General features: G+C 32.2%; 1 protein-coding gene across 1 annotated transcript; it reads right to left on the bottom strand.

Annotated features, from left to right (window-relative positions):
* Nucleotides 1–15,165: 15,165 nt before the first annotated feature.
* Nucleotides 15,166–18,465, bottom strand: udt (protein undicht). Its single transcript, XM_076394680.1, has 12 exons — nt 18,297–18,465; nt 17,990–18,238; nt 17,763–17,936; nt 17,577–17,705; nt 17,315–17,524; nt 17,207–17,257; nt 16,979–17,144; nt 16,691–16,927; nt 16,484–16,641; nt 16,275–16,424; nt 15,639–15,737; nt 15,166–15,579 (listed from the first exon to the last, which is right to left on the bottom strand). The coding sequence occupies exons 1-12, from the start codon at nt 18,331–18,333 to the stop codon at nt 15,410–15,412; spliced, it is 1,830 nt and encodes a 609-aa protein (XP_076250795.1). The 5' UTR covers nt 18,334–18,465; the 3' UTR covers nt 15,166–15,409.
* Nucleotides 18,466–19,246: the final 781 nt, after the last annotated feature.

The following is a 19,246-nucleotide window of genomic DNA, read 5'->3' as shown; positions in this document are numbered from 1 at the left end:
CGTAAACCCTCCATGGTTTGTCAGAAATAATCAGATTCATACGGAAAATGACACTCCAGAAATCAAGCACTTCATATCTCAATCATTCCACAAACAACAACTCAGCTCAAGTTCTTCTGAAAACGGACTTGTTCGCGAGCTGGTCGACATGATGGGAGCTTAGCACCGCGTCACCGCTAACCAACATCTTTTCCAGGCTGAAACGACCTCATCCGTCGCTGTAATCATAACTTTCGCCCCAAACAACAGCATCTAGCCCTGTGTTAACTCACCGAGTCACCGGGTCCAGCGGCTGCCATATCCCCAAATTAAATGCAGTAGCAGTAGCGACCCACAGGGGTCAACTTTGAGGCAGTTTTGGTTTAGTGTATTGGTAAGCCCAAAGCAGTCCCAGTATTTAATGTGTCAGTTCTGCAAGAAAACATATTCGTATGTATAATCCATTATTTCAACGAAGGCTATTAAAATACATCTCCAGTACCTCAGCCACCAGCTAGAGGTAGTCAATTCTTTAATGGAATTTGTCCATTAAGAATAATAGCAAAAATTGCAGTCACTGGTAACAATTAATACTATATTTTAGTCGTTATATGTTTTAGTAATAACATCTATATTAGGTGAAGTATCCGTTGAATATATTGAGACACATGTGTGGCATAAATATGAAATTTCTGACAAAGAATTGACAAAAGCCGAACAGAATAAAATCAAAGATCAATTAACTGCAGTTGTAACTGTTGATAGAATTTCGCATAATGCTAAATAGAGAATAATATACTTAAATGAATAAATCTGCTGACAAGAGTTGACTTGAATCGTTTCATAAAACGGCTACTACTCTCAAGGTAGAAGAGTAGAACAAAGAAGGAAGAAATCATACATTTCTAATTAAATTAAAATAGGTAATAACTTCATATTTCATACAGTATTGTATTAACTAACAATTTAATTACTTTTATCAGTCATAAATATGAAGAAGAAAAAAACAGAAATAACAGGTTATGTAAGCAATAGTTCTTAAAAATTTACATTGTATGTCTTGCAGATAAAAAATGGTATCTCCAATCTTGATTTTAGTGAATGGAATAAGAATTTCCATAATCTTTTAAGGGTTACTGTAAAGTTTTCCATGAATATTTGTTAAATCTCAATAAAATTTTACAATTCAATATTTGTTCTTATTTATTTGCTTTTGTAATTCTAGCCTTGTAACCTATAAAATGTGTATCATTATGGAGTTAAAATAACAATCAAGTTTACATACATATTACTTTAATATACTTCAACTTATTGATGTTTAAATCAACAAATCATTATTTAATTCGTGTTTACAATTTGACAAATTTAATGGTCTTCATGTCTTTTATGATCAATTTATTTATGTTATTACTACAAACAATGGAGTGGTTGTATATTACCCTAATTGTTGAACTATAAATCAAAAATACTATTAAACATATTTAAATAAAATCAGATTAAGATATTACCTTTGTGACAACCTGCAAATTCATAGTTCTCATTTTATATAGTATACATACATTTATTTATTTATTTAATACCAATTTAGTCAGTATTAATAAATTATTTTTACAACTGAATTAGTTCATAACTGATATAAAGACAAGGTTAACTTCAAATATTCTAACAAAATTGTTGGTCAACATTCTTCCATAAAATTTCAATATTTGTTAAGTAAAAATCAACTATCCATGTACTTAATTGAAAAATGCTTTCCTTTCTTTCTTCAAACGTGATTAATATTCAATCACTAATTTCATACATACTTGTATACATACAACACGCAATAATGAACATAGTATAACCTCAACGATCTACTTCTCTTGGATGCTGCGTCGTAAATGACGACTATATGGCAACAAAAATCGGCCAGGAATATACGACTATACCTGAACGCTCAGGACCTGCAGAATAACGATTGCTCTTGTGTAGTAGTATCTAAAAAAAAACAATATAGCGGGAGCTCCATAAAACTAACATTCATGGAAGGGCTGCAATTATAATGCTTTATAATGAAAGCCAAAGTTAAGCTGTGAAAAAAGTGGTGGTACGATCATAAAACTTGGACACTTGGTGATTGGAAGAATGTGGTATGGTCCGATTCAACATTGTTTATATTTTTTTTTCAAACGGCTAGATTTATGTGTAAAGAATCCCAAAATACAGGCCCTCTCGTTCATATCGCTAGTCGGAATAATTTGAATTAATATCTCGAAATCCTCAATGATTGCTACGACTAACGTGTTTTTGCCAAACACTGCCATATTCCAAGATGAAAATGCACACAGCGAAGAAGTTTCAGTCTTGGTTTGAGGATCATCAGAATATCATCTTTCTAGTAAGCTAAAGTACAAAATCAAAATTCGAAATGAACTACAATAGCGAAAAAAAAATAAAATTGAGTAATAATTATGTACAGTAAAAGATGAATTTTACTTATTTAAAATGCATTTATTGAACTTAAGAGTGATGACCCAAAAATTCCCCTAGGATCTAAATATATTGAGGGAGAAGAAACCTTTTTACAACTGAGAGAACCTATTTAAAGATAATTCAGGGATGACTAGCTATTTTTAAATGATGTCAGTGCGGAGGGAAAGGTCGGTATTTATTTGATGAGGGTTAGAATTCAATAAGGAATAAAATTATCAATTTTTTAGTGAAAAATTAACAGTCATATCTAAAGTTATAATCATTTTGGAAAAGTGTCTTTTGAAAAAAAGTCTTTTACAAAATTTAAAAAAAAAACGATAACAAAATAAATGCTTAGAAAAAATACGGAGAGACAGAATGCATCTCCAAGGCTGATACTGATCAGATTATCCTGTTTAAGTCAATACTTGTGACCGCTAAATGATCATTATTTAAGAAATAATTAAAAAACCAAGGGGATAGAGTGCCAGTTAGCTTTGCTCTTTTGGCCCTTGATTTTGCTGATTTGAATATCTCACAGATCGTTGATGGCCTTTCACTCGCATATTTCATATCATCGTCCTAGTTTCTCCTACATGTTCTTTGCCAGACATATGGAGCCTTGTACACACTTTTTTTATAATAGGTGCAGATTGAATCTTATTGCTCACCTCGTAGATATTTATTATATCTCTCAAGCTGTATCTATTTGAAATAAGTGATTAAATTCGTTCTATAACATATATGACTTGGATGTGATCAAAGCTCAGTAAATTACGCAGTAGGGGTTTCCTGTAAAGTTGATATCCAAAATAACCATTGCCCTTTCATCCAGTTAAAATCACTAAGCATGACTGACGACGCAATCTGTAAAGATAACGAAACGTCGACTAATTTTAATGAATAATCCAATCCGAAAGCCAATAATTCAGAGTATGTCGTTGTTAATAATATAGATTAATGGAGAATATAGTTTGCTATATAGTCACAAAGCTTTAAGCAATATCACGGCATTTGCACTACATGAAACATTATTAACAACGTATTGAAACAATCCCGTAATATAATACTTTGCATATCCAACATAGGCATTACGAGAGACAAAGGACGAAGTATGCAACAGGAATATGTTCCACGATTTAAAACACTATTTCATGAAATAAAAACATTTTATTTATAATTATAAACTCTTACAGCCTGATGTACTCGTATTAGTCAATGATCTATTGGCATAAAACATAAAGTAATAAGATACAAATTGCAATATAAAACCTGAAAAAACAATGGAGAAATAGAAATAATACTCTCAGGAATTTTTTCCGCAAGAAACAAGATACGAAAAAATATATTGGCTAACAAAGAAAAAAAGTGAGAGCACAGAGGAGAGAGCAATTGAAGAAATAAAGTCTATCAAGAGAGACTGAAGAACAGAAAAGCACGGAGCTAAAATAAAATGCTATTAGAAATTCTGAAAGAAATGAAGTTAGTAAATAAAGTGACTGAATTATCAGTGGAAATTTGCGATAGGCTATCGAAAGAGGAACAAATCCCACAAGATTGACAAATAGCACTTATTGTTCCGATGGATGTAAAGGAGATAAAAGAAACCGTAATAATTATTGCGGGATTACTTTGTTATGCGCAGCAATAGATATACGAGAAAATTATAGAGAATCGTCTAGAATCAGTGATATCAGCAGTAAGAAAAATACGAGATCATATATTTAATATGAGACAAATAGCTTTTCTTGATTTGGAAAAGGTATTTGACTGAATCAGAAGATCTACTAGAACCATGTAAGTAATAAAATTCTAATGCTGCGTACAGACCGGGCTAACGAAAGACAACGAATGGGTTCGTTGGCGTTCGCTTGCAATCCGTAGAGTATCGGTAACATGAAAAGAAATGAATCGAATCGACGAATGCGGTGTGGACGGTAGGTTTATACACTATAATCGCCGCCGCCGTTGAAAAATACAGATTCACGTCCAAAGAACGTTTTCTCTTAACAACAAATGCAATATGAACATTTAAGCGAAGGCCAAATGTTCGTTATCCAACGCCGAATCTCACTTATTGTCCTTCATTGGACCTGACACATAGATGGCGCTACTAGAATTAAATTCCATATGTTTTTTTAGTTAGCCCTAACCCTCAAAAGGTACGTGTATAAATTTGACAGCTGTCAGATCATTAGTTTGTGAATTATAGCAGTTTGAGTGAAGCAACTTTCGTTATTGTGAAAAAATGGACAAAAAGGAATTTCGCGTGTTGATAAAATATTGCTTTTTGAATGGAAAAAATACAGTTAAAGCAAAAACTTGACTTTCCGTCCGACTTTTCGGACACTGCCACAAGCAAATCAATCATCAAGGATTGGTATGCTAAGTTTAAACATGGTGAAATGAGCACCGAAGACGGTGTACGCAGTGGACGACCAAAAAAGGTTGTTACCGACGAAAGCCAATAAAGAATTCACAAAATGATTTTGAATGGCCGTAAATTAAAACTCAATAAAATAGCAGACACTCTACAGATATCAACTGAACGTGTACATCATATCATTCACGAATATTTGGGTATGAGAAAGCTCTGTGGAAAGTGGGTGCCGCGCGAGCTCACTTTTGATCAAAAACAACGACGAGTTGATGATTCTAAGCAGTGTTTAAAGATGATCAAACGTAATAAATCCGAGTTTTTGCGTCGATATGTGATAATGGATGAAACATGGCTCTCGACAGTCATCCGAGTGGACCGAACCCGCTCCAAAGCATGGGAAAACGCAATAGAGTCGGCTGGCAATGTTATGGCATCTCTATTTTGGGATGTATATGGAATAATTTTCATTGACTACCTTGGAAAAAGAAGGACCATCAAAAGCGACAATTACATAGAGTTATTGGACCGTTTAAAGGACGAAATCGCGGAAAAACTAACGCATTTGAAGAAAAAAAAGTGCTGCTTCACCAAGACAAAAAAAATATATGAATTGGGCTTCGAATTGCTTCCTCATCCACCGTATTCTCTAGATCTGGCCCCCAGAGACTATTTCCTGTTCTCAGGTCTCAAAAGAAAGCTCGCTGGGAAGAAATTTTCGTCGAATGAAGAGGTGATCGAAGAAACTGAGGCCTATCTTGAAGCAAAGGACAAATCGTACCACAAAAATGGTATCGAGGGTCGCTATAATCAGTGTATTAACCTTGAAGGGAATTATGTTGAATAAAAAAAACCAATTTTGTCAAAAAAAAAATGTGTTTTACTATGGTAGGCCGGGGACTTTTTAATTGACGTGTTAAATACTAATATCGTTACTGCAGAGAACATAAAATTAAACTTCAAAATCCTGTTTATAGTATTAAAACATGAAATAATAATGAAATATCAAATAGACAAAACAGAATCTAAGAGCATTTGTAGATGACGTAATAAAAATAACCAATTGGCTGGAACATTTACAAAAAATCTGAAAGGCATGGAATATGACACTGGGAGAATATGGAATAATAATACGAAAAACATGGGAAAACGTAAGACATGATGATGAGAGAGCTAGGTAATAAATATTGAAATTGAGGTTGTAAAAATAGAAGAAGTAAATGCATTCAAGTATCTGGGAATAAAAATGGAAGCCAGAAGAAAGAAATCAGGACCAAAATTAGAAAAAGCATGAATTTGTACTTCTCTATAGGTATTTGTATAGCAAATTCCTAAATAAAAAGAAATCATGACGCAAAACTAAAGAGGAAATGTACAAAATATTTTGCAGATCACCCTATCTTTCATTTGCGGGATGTGGGCATAGTCAAACAGAGATAAAATTGAAATACAAACAGAAAAAATAGAAGAACAGAAGACCTTAGAAGAGTTAGGAGATTAACGAAAATTCACAGAATGAGAACTAAAGAATTGAGATTAGACCTCAATATAGAATCAGTGGAGGCATACATAGAAAAGCGACAACTTAGTTGGAGGGAGCAGTCATATCGTATGGAGGAAGCAGGACAAGTAAGGAGAATATGAAGCAAGGATGGAGAGAAGAAAGACCATAGGGCAACTTACGCGAACCTGCGATGAATGTATCAGAGAAATACTTTGGTAATATTACACGCTGCAATAACACATGGGCTGAAAAGTTCCGAGCGTAAAGAAAACGGTTTTTTTTTTCAAAATGAGCTTTATTTCTCAACGTAATCTCCATCAAGACCCATACAATATGTAATGGATCCATGTTTCATCCATTGTCATAAATCGATTCAAAAATTCTGGTTTGTAACGTTTAAACATGGCCAAACACTGATTAGAATCATCAACTCGTTCTTGTTTTTGGTCAACAGTGAGCAAACGCGACACCCACTTTGAGCAGAGCTTCCTCATAGTCAAACGCTCATGCAATATAAAAGCAGCACGTTCTTTTGATATCTTTACGATGTTAGCTAACTCAAGCAACTTCACTTTTCAATTATTCAAAACGATTTTGTGGATTTTTTTGATGTTTTCTGGTGTTACCAGCTCATTTGGAGGTCCACTGCTTTCTGCACCATGGGTGTTTGACCACGTTTGATGTCAGCAAACCAACGTTGCTTCTGATGGGGCGGAGTTCTTATAACAGTTTTCAAATCATTGCTTCGCTTGAGCGGTATTTTTTCGCATCAAGAATCAGTTCATTAATTAAAACACGAAATTGTTTTTAATCTATTGTATTCAAAATAACAAAAGTAGTCTCGCCCTTAACACAATAACTCACAAACTTATGAGTAGGATATCATAAAATTTTAACAGTTCTCTTTTGAAGGTTAGTGAAACTGAAAACTTAGTGTGAAAACTAACTGAAAAATTTTTGAATAAGCATTTTTTCAATATTACTTTTATTTTATATTAAAGAAAACTCTCCAAACTGATTCATATGCTTTATAGCATATTTCGTAGTAAAAAGTTAATAATAAAACTCACAAAAAATTTGCAACATTTTGCCCAGCAGTGTAATTACATAATTTAACAAAGCAAATTATTTGCTGTATGTCCAAACAAAGCAAAGTCATTAAAATAAAGTGTAGGCGAGCCAACACAAAGGAATGAAAACTTTAAACAGTATAAAGGAATTTCGCAGTATCACATATAAAGCATTGTTGACAAAGTACAGACTGGCAATACTTTGTGCGTCCAATACGTATAGGAGAACAGAGAACGCTATATGGAGTGCTATCAGTTAATAGATATCTTTAATTTATCTTTAGCAACAATCGATCTGTATTTAATATAAATTTGAATAAGTTGTCGGTGTTTTCATATATTCGGCACTGATATAAGTTAAAACCCAACTCTCTTAATTTATAATAATAATCAATATTTGAATGATTCTTTTTAATTTCAATGTTGTGTAACGTTTTATTTTCAATGTAATTACTTTTGGAGGGTCAACTATGTTTAAAATATAACGAATTAGCTATAGAATTAAATCAATTTTGCAAAATTTAAATTAAAATTGAATGGATATGCACCTGGATAGAATGTCTTCATATATCTGTCCAGATTAAAAGTGTTATAATAGATTTTTGACAATACTCACAAATCGATGATTTATACATTACTATTTACCATTTGTAATCAAAATATGAACTGTACAAGAACAAAGAAGATATAAACAATAACATTCTTAACATTACAAATCAGATCTGTTACCAGTACCAAGGTCAAATATAAAATGGCCGTTGTAGTTTGATGGATTTTACAAATCGATTCCTTCTAAATAGCAACGTCGCAAAATCAGGCGGAAACTACCGAAGTTTACAGAATATGATTCTTGTGACATTATACTTCTTCCATACTTTTCAGACTAATACCTTTCTTTGAAATTATTGTATTAAATTATATTTGTATTAAGAAACTGTTTTTATACATTTCATATATTTAATCTCTAATGGAGCTAACATCAAGCTGATCCTGATTCGTTATGAGCTTCGTATGAGGAATCGTATGGGTTTTTTCTATAAATTCAAAATTATAATTTTAATTTTTTGACATATTTTAGTGACCGTGTCTATAGTAATATTCTGTGCAGCTTCCACACGCTAATAAATATTTTCAGTAAAAATCGCAGCAAATTAGTACTTAACAGTAATATCCTTTACCTCTCTAAAGAATTTTATCATATTGAAGAAAAAATGACTGAAGTACTCGAAAAATAAAAAAAGAATAATTTTATTAAGATAATATTCGTCCACAAGTCTAAAAATTGTTTAAATAAGAATCCTGTCTGACCTGTATGAACATATGACCTGCCAGGACCATAATTCTTCACTTCTTAACAATATTACCAAATGAAAAACTATTGTTTTATGTAGAGATATGTTGAAACTATTGAATTTAACAGGTTAGGTTGTGCTAAAGTTGTTTATATTAGCATCGTTGCCTCGATCCCATTTATTTAGATCATTTTTAATAGGCGGTACTCTAATAATGGGTCTTTTAAATCTTTGAGTTGCTTTCCAGAGCGAGTAATCTTTGTCTGATTACAGGTTTAATTCACCTATCAGGTCCATTTAAAAATCCCCATCCTGACCCATAGATGGCGCTACTAGAATTAAATTCATACGTTTTTTAGTTAGCCCTAAGCCTCAAAAGATGCGTGTATAAATTTGACAGCTGTCGGATCATTAATTAGTGAATTATAGCATTTTGAGTGAAGCAACTTTTGTTATTGTGAAAAAAATGGATAAAAGGGATTTCGCGTGTTGATATAATATTGCTTTTTGAAGGGAAAAAAATACAGTTGGAGCAAAAACTTGGCTTGATGCCGAGTTTCCGGACACTGTCCCAGGAAAATCAACCATCAAGGATTGGTATGCTAACTTTAGACGTGGTGAAATGAGCATCGAAGACGGTGAATGCAGTGGACTCTCAAAAGACGAAAACATTAAAAAATCAACAAAATAATTTGGAATGACCGTAAACTGAAACTGAATGAAATAGTAGACACTTTGAAGATATCAAGTGAACGTGTACTTCATATCATTCACGAATATTTGAGTATGAGAAAGCTCTGTGCAAAGTGGGTGCCGCGCGAGCTCACTTTTGACCAAAAACAACGACGAGTTGATGATTCGGAGCAGTGTTTCAAGATGATCAAGCCTAATAAAACCGAGTTTTTGCGTCGATATGTGACAATGGATGAAACATGGCTCCATCCCCAGAAAAAGAAACTGCTACTTCACCAAAACAATACATCGTGTCACAAGTCAGTGAAAATGATTACCAATTCTATTAAACATTGTTTTGTCTACAGTATTTCTCGTTCTGCGCCATACTCTTCAATATTTTCACCTTTCTTTTATCAATTCCCTAATTTCAAGGGGGTAATTCTTCATATTTTGATTTCTCTCTAGTTTTTCTTATGACTAGCAATTATTGCGAAACACTGCCATATTCCAATATAGAAAGTTTGTGGAGTATTAAAATATCATCAATATCCTCCTTGACTAACATAATTGTCAAACTTATTAACTATTATATATTAACTATTACACCATAGTAGCAGTTGCCTGCAAAATTTCTATGGCTTCTCATAGGATATGGTTAATGTTTAAAAGCAAATTTAACGGCTTTTGCGCTGAACGACTACCGACGTTCCGTTACATCAGTTCGGCAATAACATTATACACAAATATCTAATTATTTTATATAAAAAAATATGTGAAAACTTTGTACATGCCTTGGAAATTTGAGGGTTTCCGTCGATTCCCCCCTCCCCCCAACAGATCTTGGCTTGATTCCTATGAGACCACCTCGGAAGTGCACTCTTTTGAATAAAAAATAATATTGAAAATCCGTATATGTATATACATAGTCGAATATAGATTCTCATCATTTTTTGAAGTCGGTAAAAAGCGCGACCTTAACGGAATTTAATAGTTTGACAACGGGAATTCGCATACGGCAAATTGTCAGTAATATTCGAAATATAGACGAACAAGCGGAAGATCATATCGGCCTCTGCGAGACCAATAACACGATCAATACCGTGCCATCACAAAGCCCATACCTTTATCGAACTTATCTCGTATGTCATGTATTTCGGTTCCATGAAACGACGAGGTAATTAGATTTTTCCCGGTGAAAAATGATGATATAGAGCTGGCGAACGGACGGATATAAAAGCGCGTAGCCCTATTTCGCCCCGGTATTAATTATACGGCCACTTTTGTACGGCGACGACTACACGACAGCGTAATTTGTTTGCTTTTTGTGAAATCTCCCTACGTGTAGTGTTTACCTGATTTAATTTGCCCGTCCGAAAAATCCCACCGATCAAAATTACGCGTGTTTTTAAATAAATTTATGATATTGACCGTTTTAAAAAATACCAATGAAGTTTCGACCAACATAAGTTCGTTAGGCAACCGTACAATCACTTATAAGTGGTCAGAGGTCAGCAAAAATAAACAGGTCTACCAATATGTTACTTATGATTAACAGATTTACTCAGTTTTAAAATACTATTGAGGAAAGACTGCCCATATATATTAATCGAAATATTTTCATTACTTTATTACATCATTTGGTACAACTTTTGTTTTTTACAATCATTCTGGCAACATGATAATACCATGTAGAAAAGACAATTTGAATTTGGCAGCGATCATCATTAATCCATCCGTTTTAGAACTTCCTCAGTATTTATAGTCCGTTTGTAATCAAAATATGAACAATACAAGAACAAAGAAACTATAAACAATAAACCAGAATCAAATGTAAAATGGTAGCTATAATTCGCTGGATTCTACCGATCGATTCCTTATAAATGACAACGTAGGAAAAATTAGGCGAAAACTATCAAAGCTTACCGAATACCAGTTAATTACCATAATACCAACCATAATTAATTATACATTTACAATAGTTTGTAGGTTAGGGTTGTTTAATAGAAATATAATAATAAATAAATAATAATAAAAAACCTACAAGTTCCTACAATTATCGTATGTTAATTATATACCGTCTTGGAATTTGTCAGCATTCAATCATAATCCCACTTCAGAAAGTTTCCATTAGATAAAAAAATAAGCCGTTAAACTTCAGTCTATCTAACATTGGTTCATGATGTTCATTTACCAATTTCTTCTTTTAATATATATCTTTCTGATCGAGTTCACCTAAACCGAAGGTTAACCATTCCTGTTTCCAGCAAGAGTATGACTAATAAAATCTAATCAATTGTTATTTCCAACATTTCCATTCTGGCATATCTGTATATCATCAAATCTTTCGAATTCAAATAATAAGTGTTCGTTGTTTTTATTCCTAATATTTTTTTTAAATTGTATTCTTGTAGAAAATCTGTAAGTTCAGCACACCTTAAGTGTTTTGTGGTTGCATTAATTTTGATTATATATTCACGTTAAAAAGGCTTTTGAAAAAAAAAAGCTCCTGGCATTGACACGATTACTAGTGAAGTTTTATTAATCTTCAGATTGAAGAGGTATACTTCATAAATTGTGTAAGGGTGCAGAAGTAATGATTCCCAAACCTGCAAACAGATCTACATCGTTGCAATCTGTTGTTACGAAACTACATGAAAAATACCTCTTAAGAGATTAAAACCTATAATAAAAGAAAATAATCTAGTCACAGCCATTAGTTTGGATTTAGAGAACATCACTCAACATAGATCAAGTCAATAGGATCACGAACGTTATTGACGAATCAGTAGAAGAAAGAAAAGTCTGCTCAGTGGAGTCTTCCTTGGTGTTGTTCAAGCTTTCGACAAAGTGCGGCACGAAGGCTTATTTCACAAACTGTACTTGAGTCTATCACAACAATATGCATTACTTTTACAATACAATTGATCAAGATATTTTAGAATTAAGCAAAATGCAAGACTCTTGAATATTTTTAAAAGAAATCATACAACGACAATGGTGAAATAGAGTTCACTCATTGTATAGCAATGATATCCTCTAAATGAAACAAACATAACTTCTGCTGACAACGCTGCAGTTATTGCCATAGGAAAAGGTAAGACCGCTGAGTAATTCAAAATCTATTTTCTAAGTGACCTAAATAATCTTGGAAAATTCCAAATTATCAACATACAACAAACACTACGCCATAACACATAACACATATCAGCAAAATCCAGAAACCAGGGTTGAGCAAAGTAGGGTATTTTGCCGGTTGTGCTACTTGTTACTGAATTGTAGTTAAGTTACTAGAACACAGTGCAAGCTAGTGACTAAAGACCTTAGTCATTCTTTTTAATGAGGCAATAGGGACAACTTATTCAAATTTCTAATATAAAGCTAGCTAGAGATCAACACTTGGTTATTTGGAGCGTACATGAATAAGTACTCATGCATTTTTTATGGCAGGAAATAAAATTTGATATGAAATATCCTGCAAAATATTTGTTTACCTACCACTTTACTTTTCCTCAAAAACCTTCCGGTCTTTTTCATCCTTTAATTGCTCGCCCTCAATGTAGACCTTATCAGTGATTGGACGTTTCTCTGTTCCTTATTATCGCTTTATGCTTAAACATAAGATGCATTGTGTTATGTGCATCTTTATTTTCAACAGAGTATACATTCTTTTACACAGCGCAACAAAAAAAATAGGTAAAACTATTTAAACCAATTAAGCTAACCTAATAGTTAATAACCAATTAATTTTATGGGGTGCTTGGATGCTGAAACCGCATTCCTGCAATCCTTTCACTATATAATATGGACTATACATCTTAAACAATCATAAGTTTGGTCAACAGCAATAACATTCATCATATTGATATGAAAACTGTTTTATGTTCTGATGGAACATTTTTCAACCTGTATATATATATATATATATATATATATATATATATATATATATATATATATATATATATATATATATATATATATATATATATATATATATATAGATATTCACATTTCCAAACGTTGGATATCCAAGTCTCCTTTTCCTTGGTACTCATTATTGTTTGTAAGTTGAAACTGAATAGCAGGCCAGACAAAAATGCGTTGTTTCAATTTAGCTTCTGATAAATGAGGATATTTCTACAAGTTTTTAAAATTATCATCGTCTGTAGGCAAACCTTGCAACGATTATTTCATTAAGTTCAATTTGATGTGTAGTGATGTTTGAAAAAACCTGTTTAGGTATACTAAAATTGAATACAATACTTTCTTCGTAGGAATCAAAGATTGTTTTATAAACCATTGTTTATGGATCTTTTGCTCTGCTTTCTTATATACATACTAGCGACCCGCCCCGGCTTCGCACGGGTGCAATGCTGATACTAAATTAAATACACTACAGAAAAAATATGAACGTTGTATATAAAAACATAGCGGCCCGCTCTGACTTTGCACGGGCATAAAATATATATGCCTATGTCACTCAATGAAAACATGATTAAAATCGATCCAGTATTTTTGGTTCATTCATTACTGCCCTTGGCCTGCACGCATTAAATTTGGAGTAAAACAATTCCTCTTCCCCTATACTTACTATGAAGATTTCCTGCTATCTTTGGAATATCTAAATTCATACAATTTTTATTACATTACACATTTTTAAACGCAAATTTTAAATTTGTAATATCTCCGAAAATATTTGTTTAATTTACATGCTGTAAGGAACCATATTGATCTATATTAATTGCACACTGTATTTAAGGTACTTAATTCGATAAGGATTAATGCTGTATTGCTTAAAATAGCTTCGTAAATAAGCCATTTTCTCACGTAAAAAGTAAACAATAGAAATGGTTAATGTGGGTTATCCCTAAAAGATAAACATATACCATCGTGGACTTTTTTGTAGACCTTTTTATGGTATACAATACTGTAGTACATTAATTTGATCTAACTCGTAGGGTTAGGCAGCGTTTTTGCTAATTGCTAAATAAGCCTAAAAAATAGGTTAATTTACGACATCACGTTAGAAACCTCTAAAATTAGCAATGTTGCCTTAGTATATTATGCATGTATTATACATATAAACCTTCCTCTTGAATCACTCTATCTATTGAAAAAAACCGCATCAAAATCCGTTGCGTAGTTTTAAAGATTTAAGCGCACATAGGGATATAGGGACAGAAAAGGCGACTTTGTTTTATACTATGTAGTGATAAAACATAAAAACTTTGTAAATTCCTTTCATTGAGTCTGGAACTGGAAAGTATGACTGAGTAACATAAGATATTTAAGATTCCACCCTACATTCAATTTCTAGTTACTATGAGTATTAGAATGTGGGAAATGTTGATGGAAATATATATTTGATGAAGCTACTGTGACTAAAAATAAATCTAAATTTTAGTTCAATTATGTAAAAGTAGTAATAAAAACCTAAAAAGTGAAGTTTAAAAGTACCGCTTCACAAAAAATATCTAAAGAGATTACATTTAAAAATGTTTAAACGAAAGCTTAAAAATTTTAGTAAACCAAAAAACACTGTAACATACTGAAAAAACATTGAGTAATCATTTCTCTTCGGGGACTTTAAGACAACCACATTCTCTTAGGGATATATCCACCATATAATTATGAACATGAATGAAAAGAGTTACTCGAACATCTCATATGTAAAAAGTATAATACATGTTATTCCAAATAAGATACAAAACCGCGCATTTCTTTCTTCCTATTGTTGTTACTTTTTTAACTATCCATCAAATCCTAACAAGAACTCGTTATAGTATGTAGGTATGAGGATGGTATTAAAAAAAAACATAAATCTAAGGTAATATATTTTACATATAAAGAAATTTTAAAAAAATGGACGGAAACATGGACGTATTCAGATCTGTCAATCACTAGTTAGCATTTATACAATAAACTTAAACTATAAAATATCAACAGTAAGTATCTTGTTTATACATTCGCATATTTTCTATAATAAACTATATTATTTACATGGAATGTTATTTGTTTAGCAGATATGCACTTTGGGAACATGTCGATATAAAAAAATACATTAAAATAATAAGATTGTAAAAGAGCTTACTAATATTGCAACAAGCGAACTGATCTCTTGATGGCCAACGCTTCGAAAATATCCGAAACCAAAGTCGAACTGAATAATATGAGTTTCAGGGTCCAGCCATGGGTTGGTGCCATCATCAAAGTACATTGGGCATTGATCACCTAAAAAAACAATGAAATATATTTATCCTTAGAAAAAGAGTTGACGAAAATCAACTAACGTTCTCTCTCGTATTCTTCCATTTCGATGGCAACAGTCGCACCCTCCGTGTAGTTCCAGGAATAGACAGTTTGATTTAAGTCACAAAATGGACCAATAGCTAAAATATCAAACAAAATCTGACAGTTAATAAATTATATACTTCAAATTGTCAATTTGTATTGTAGTGTAGGTGTTGGCATGCTGGATATTGCGATGTAATAATCGATTTATTTCTTCTTAAAAGGTATAATATTGAGTGTATGACATGTGGTTTCAACGAAAGGGCGCCACATGCCAAACTTCACATAAAAAATCCAATTGTGTACTCTTGTCATTTCGGCGAACAAAATCGGCCTTCTAGATAATGTGATTTAACAGTATTTAATCTAGTAGATGATATAAACTAGTGGATGTAGAGCAGATGCGTTGAATTTGATATTAAATTGTTGAGTGACTAGTCTTGCCAATGAAAATAGTTAAAAATCGCAAACAAAGCAATTTTAAGGAGAAGCTCTTGAGAAAACACCCCCATTTCCATTTTCACTACCAACAACTAAATATTAGCAAGAAGCATTAATTGAAGTAAAATTGGATAATATAACTTTCATATAGATTCCCAATATCAATTTCTATAATTAATAGTTTAAAAAATTACCTTGAGACATCAGAATTTTATTTAAATCAGCTCTCTGATACACCCAACAACGATACTTTGAAAAAGGGTCCAGTTCATCATAGGTAACTAGATATGATTTCAGATTTTCCTTCCAGAATCCGATGCATTTCATCTTGTAGTCAGGGTCACCTGTAAAATTAATCATTAACCATTATTTTAGGTCTGTTTGAGTAAATATCTGAACATACTGTAAATATCAACAGGTTTTCCTCTATGGTCAACAGACAAACAATAATTCTCGTCGATGGCTATTTCTTTTTGTTCTTCATCACATACAGAAAAATCTGATATATTCTGTTTACAGTATATATTTGGACGTGGACTTAAAGTCACACCTCCTAAAATCCTAAAAACATATCTTATAGAAAACAGCAATTAAAAAAAAATTAACTAACCTTGTTTCAAATGGTACATCACCTTTCTGAGTGAAGTTAAACTTACCAGCTACAGGACATTTAATTGGGGATGGATTTTTTTTCAGGAACAACTCATATTTCCACCTAATTTTATTTTGAAATTGTACCCAAGAACAAACAGTACTGAAATCATCCTTAATAACTGCTATACCTTTTCGGTATCGTATAATATTGTGATGCTGAGGTACAAAATCAAAACATATATAATCTTTTTGGCTAAAAAATACTAGAGATAACACAAGATAAAATATTCAGAGAGTCTTTTACCAGCCATCAACAGTCAACCGGGCCATCATTACTCTACTATCTCTCTGTTCTTTGCAGACATAAATTGTTCTTCTATATCTTCCTTCATCAGGGTAATGAGTCTCAACTATATGAGTTTCATTAATGAAAACATCAGCATCAATATTTGCAGTGTTAATCCATTCACCTGTAGCATTAAATTTGGCATATTTGATAAATATAACCTTAAATTGTATTAATTGATATTACCAGAAAAATTTTGGGGCAAATGACATCCTGGTTCTACCACTTCAGCTTTTACTAAAAGTTAATTAAAATGTTACAATCGTGTTCTATTCACGATCAATGTGGACATACCAGGAGTAATATGAAGCCTTTCAGGGCTTTTTTCAACTGTCTTTAATGTATTACACTCTGCAGTTATAGAAACACCTATATATAAATCATCATCCCTGTTTTTCAAAAAACACCTATATTTTTCATCTTTTCTAGACTCTTTTGTGTTGGCCACAGCAAAGTAATGATTTTTCCCAACGAACCAGTCACCAAGGCAGCTATATTCTACAACTATTTTATAATTGTCACTTTAGCATCAACAAAAATAATATTTATAATTTACCTCCATCAAAGGTACCTTCCATTCCCTCACATCTTTTATAAGTAATATTGAATTTCTGATTTGTAATTAAAAACTGAGAACCTGGTGTTTGACATGATTTTATTTGGGCATCAGGATTTCTACATTCTCCTGTAATTGAATCACAAATAGCAAAAATAATAAAAGTAAATTTGATATTTTACTAACCTGTAAATTTAAACCTATTCTGATATGCAAAATTCCAAACTCCTTCAAGTGATGATCTGCAATTGACTGGCACATAGTTCTCTGAAAATAATGTTACTAAATGCTGGTGGGGATCTAAGCTTCTGCAAACATTCTCAACTGTTGCTCTGTCTTCAGGTATATTAATACAGCTGCCTGAACACCATTAATAAGTAACTGCACTATTTATCATTAATTGGTACACTTACTCTCTATCTTCTCCAGAACATTAACAGTTCTGACAAGAATCTTTACACACTTAAAACAATTTTCGTCATATTTATGAAATACCATGGTGTAGTTTACATGGTAATCATCTCGAATATCAAAACATGTGCCTCTATTTGTCATTGTAGTTGGGTCTAATTCTGTTAAAGTGGGTCTGCCAGTTTCCCACGAAAACCATGCTCCTCTAATAATAGGTGGAATTGTACAATTAAATGCCAGAGATTCTGTTGCTAAATAAAATAAAATATTTAATATGTACTGTACATAAATAGAGCTGGATGAACTTACAGATAAATAACACAGTAAATAAACTTAATAATATCATTTTATAAGCATTGAATTTAGAAATATTAGATATTCATTAGATATATTAAGTCACACCCAGCTTGTTTGTAAACGATCCCAATAAAGAATAACCTCAAATAAGTAAGCAGTTAGTAATTTGACTGCGAAGACGAAAAATTTTTCAGATCAGGCAACCTTAAATATAAGCGATTTCCGACGCAACCAGCTATGCAGGTAATTATTTTAAATAAATTAAATTGGTTATCTGTCTAAAACATAATAGTATATGTTGAAAATGGTGTTACTAAATATAGTAAATTAACGGATTAGTTAGTTTTTTATTAATGATTATTAGTTTTACCCGCCATATATTATGGTAATTTTAATGCATATTTTCTCAACTTACTTTGATCACTTTAAATGTAATCTTACTATTTTTGACATTTCCTTTAAGCTTCAACTTAATTTTAAATAGAAAATAAAGCTTCAGTAGTTAGGCAACTATATATATTAATAATTTAAACCGGTAAAATTAAACGTATTTGTAGGCCATCTTACAAAAAATTGAATTGTATGACTTTATCTGATCATTTGATAATATAATATTGTAATTTTTCTTATAAAATTATAGTTAATTGAATGCGATTGTGTGGTAATATCGCCATCTGTATAAATATATCTGAGAGGACACTTGAAGTGATAAGTTTTGGGAAGTAAAACTAAAAACGTCCCTAGGGAAATTATTGGAAGTTGACCCGAAGGAACGTGTTCTAAATCACTTTCAGGAGAAAAAAGCATAGGTCGATAAAAAAGTTTCCTTAGTGAAACCTACCTTCTTTTGTTAATGCTCAGGAGGCCATTTTCATAATTTGTTTGTAAATAGGATCTGTCTACGTTTTGCTTTTATCCGCAAACTTTCCTATGGAAAATGAAAAGCATTGTTTGACATGCGC

This window comes from Rhynchophorus ferrugineus, unplaced genomic scaffold (assembly GCF_030347505.1).
Source record: "Rhynchophorus ferrugineus isolate W39M unplaced genomic scaffold, kcgeb_rfMv2 rfM2, whole genome shotgun sequence".
In the NCBI taxonomy this organism is placed as follows: Eukaryota; Metazoa; Arthropoda; class Insecta; order Coleoptera; family Curculionidae; genus Rhynchophorus; species Rhynchophorus ferrugineus.
Note: the sequence above shows the minus strand (reverse complement) of the source record. Positions and strands in the feature narration are given on the sequence as shown.

Coding starts and splice junctions, on each gene's coding strand:
- udt (XM_076394680.1), bottom strand. CDS start 18,333: ATGATATTATTAAGTTTATTTACTGTGTTATTTATCT. Junction 18,239..18,296: donor ATTTACTGTGTTATTTATCT/GTAAGTTCATCC, acceptor TATTTTATTTAG/CAACAGAATCTCTGGCATTT. Junction 16,928..16,978: donor CGGTTGACTGTTGATGGCTG/GTAAAAGACTCT, acceptor AGTATTTTTTAG/CCAAAAAGATTATATATGTT.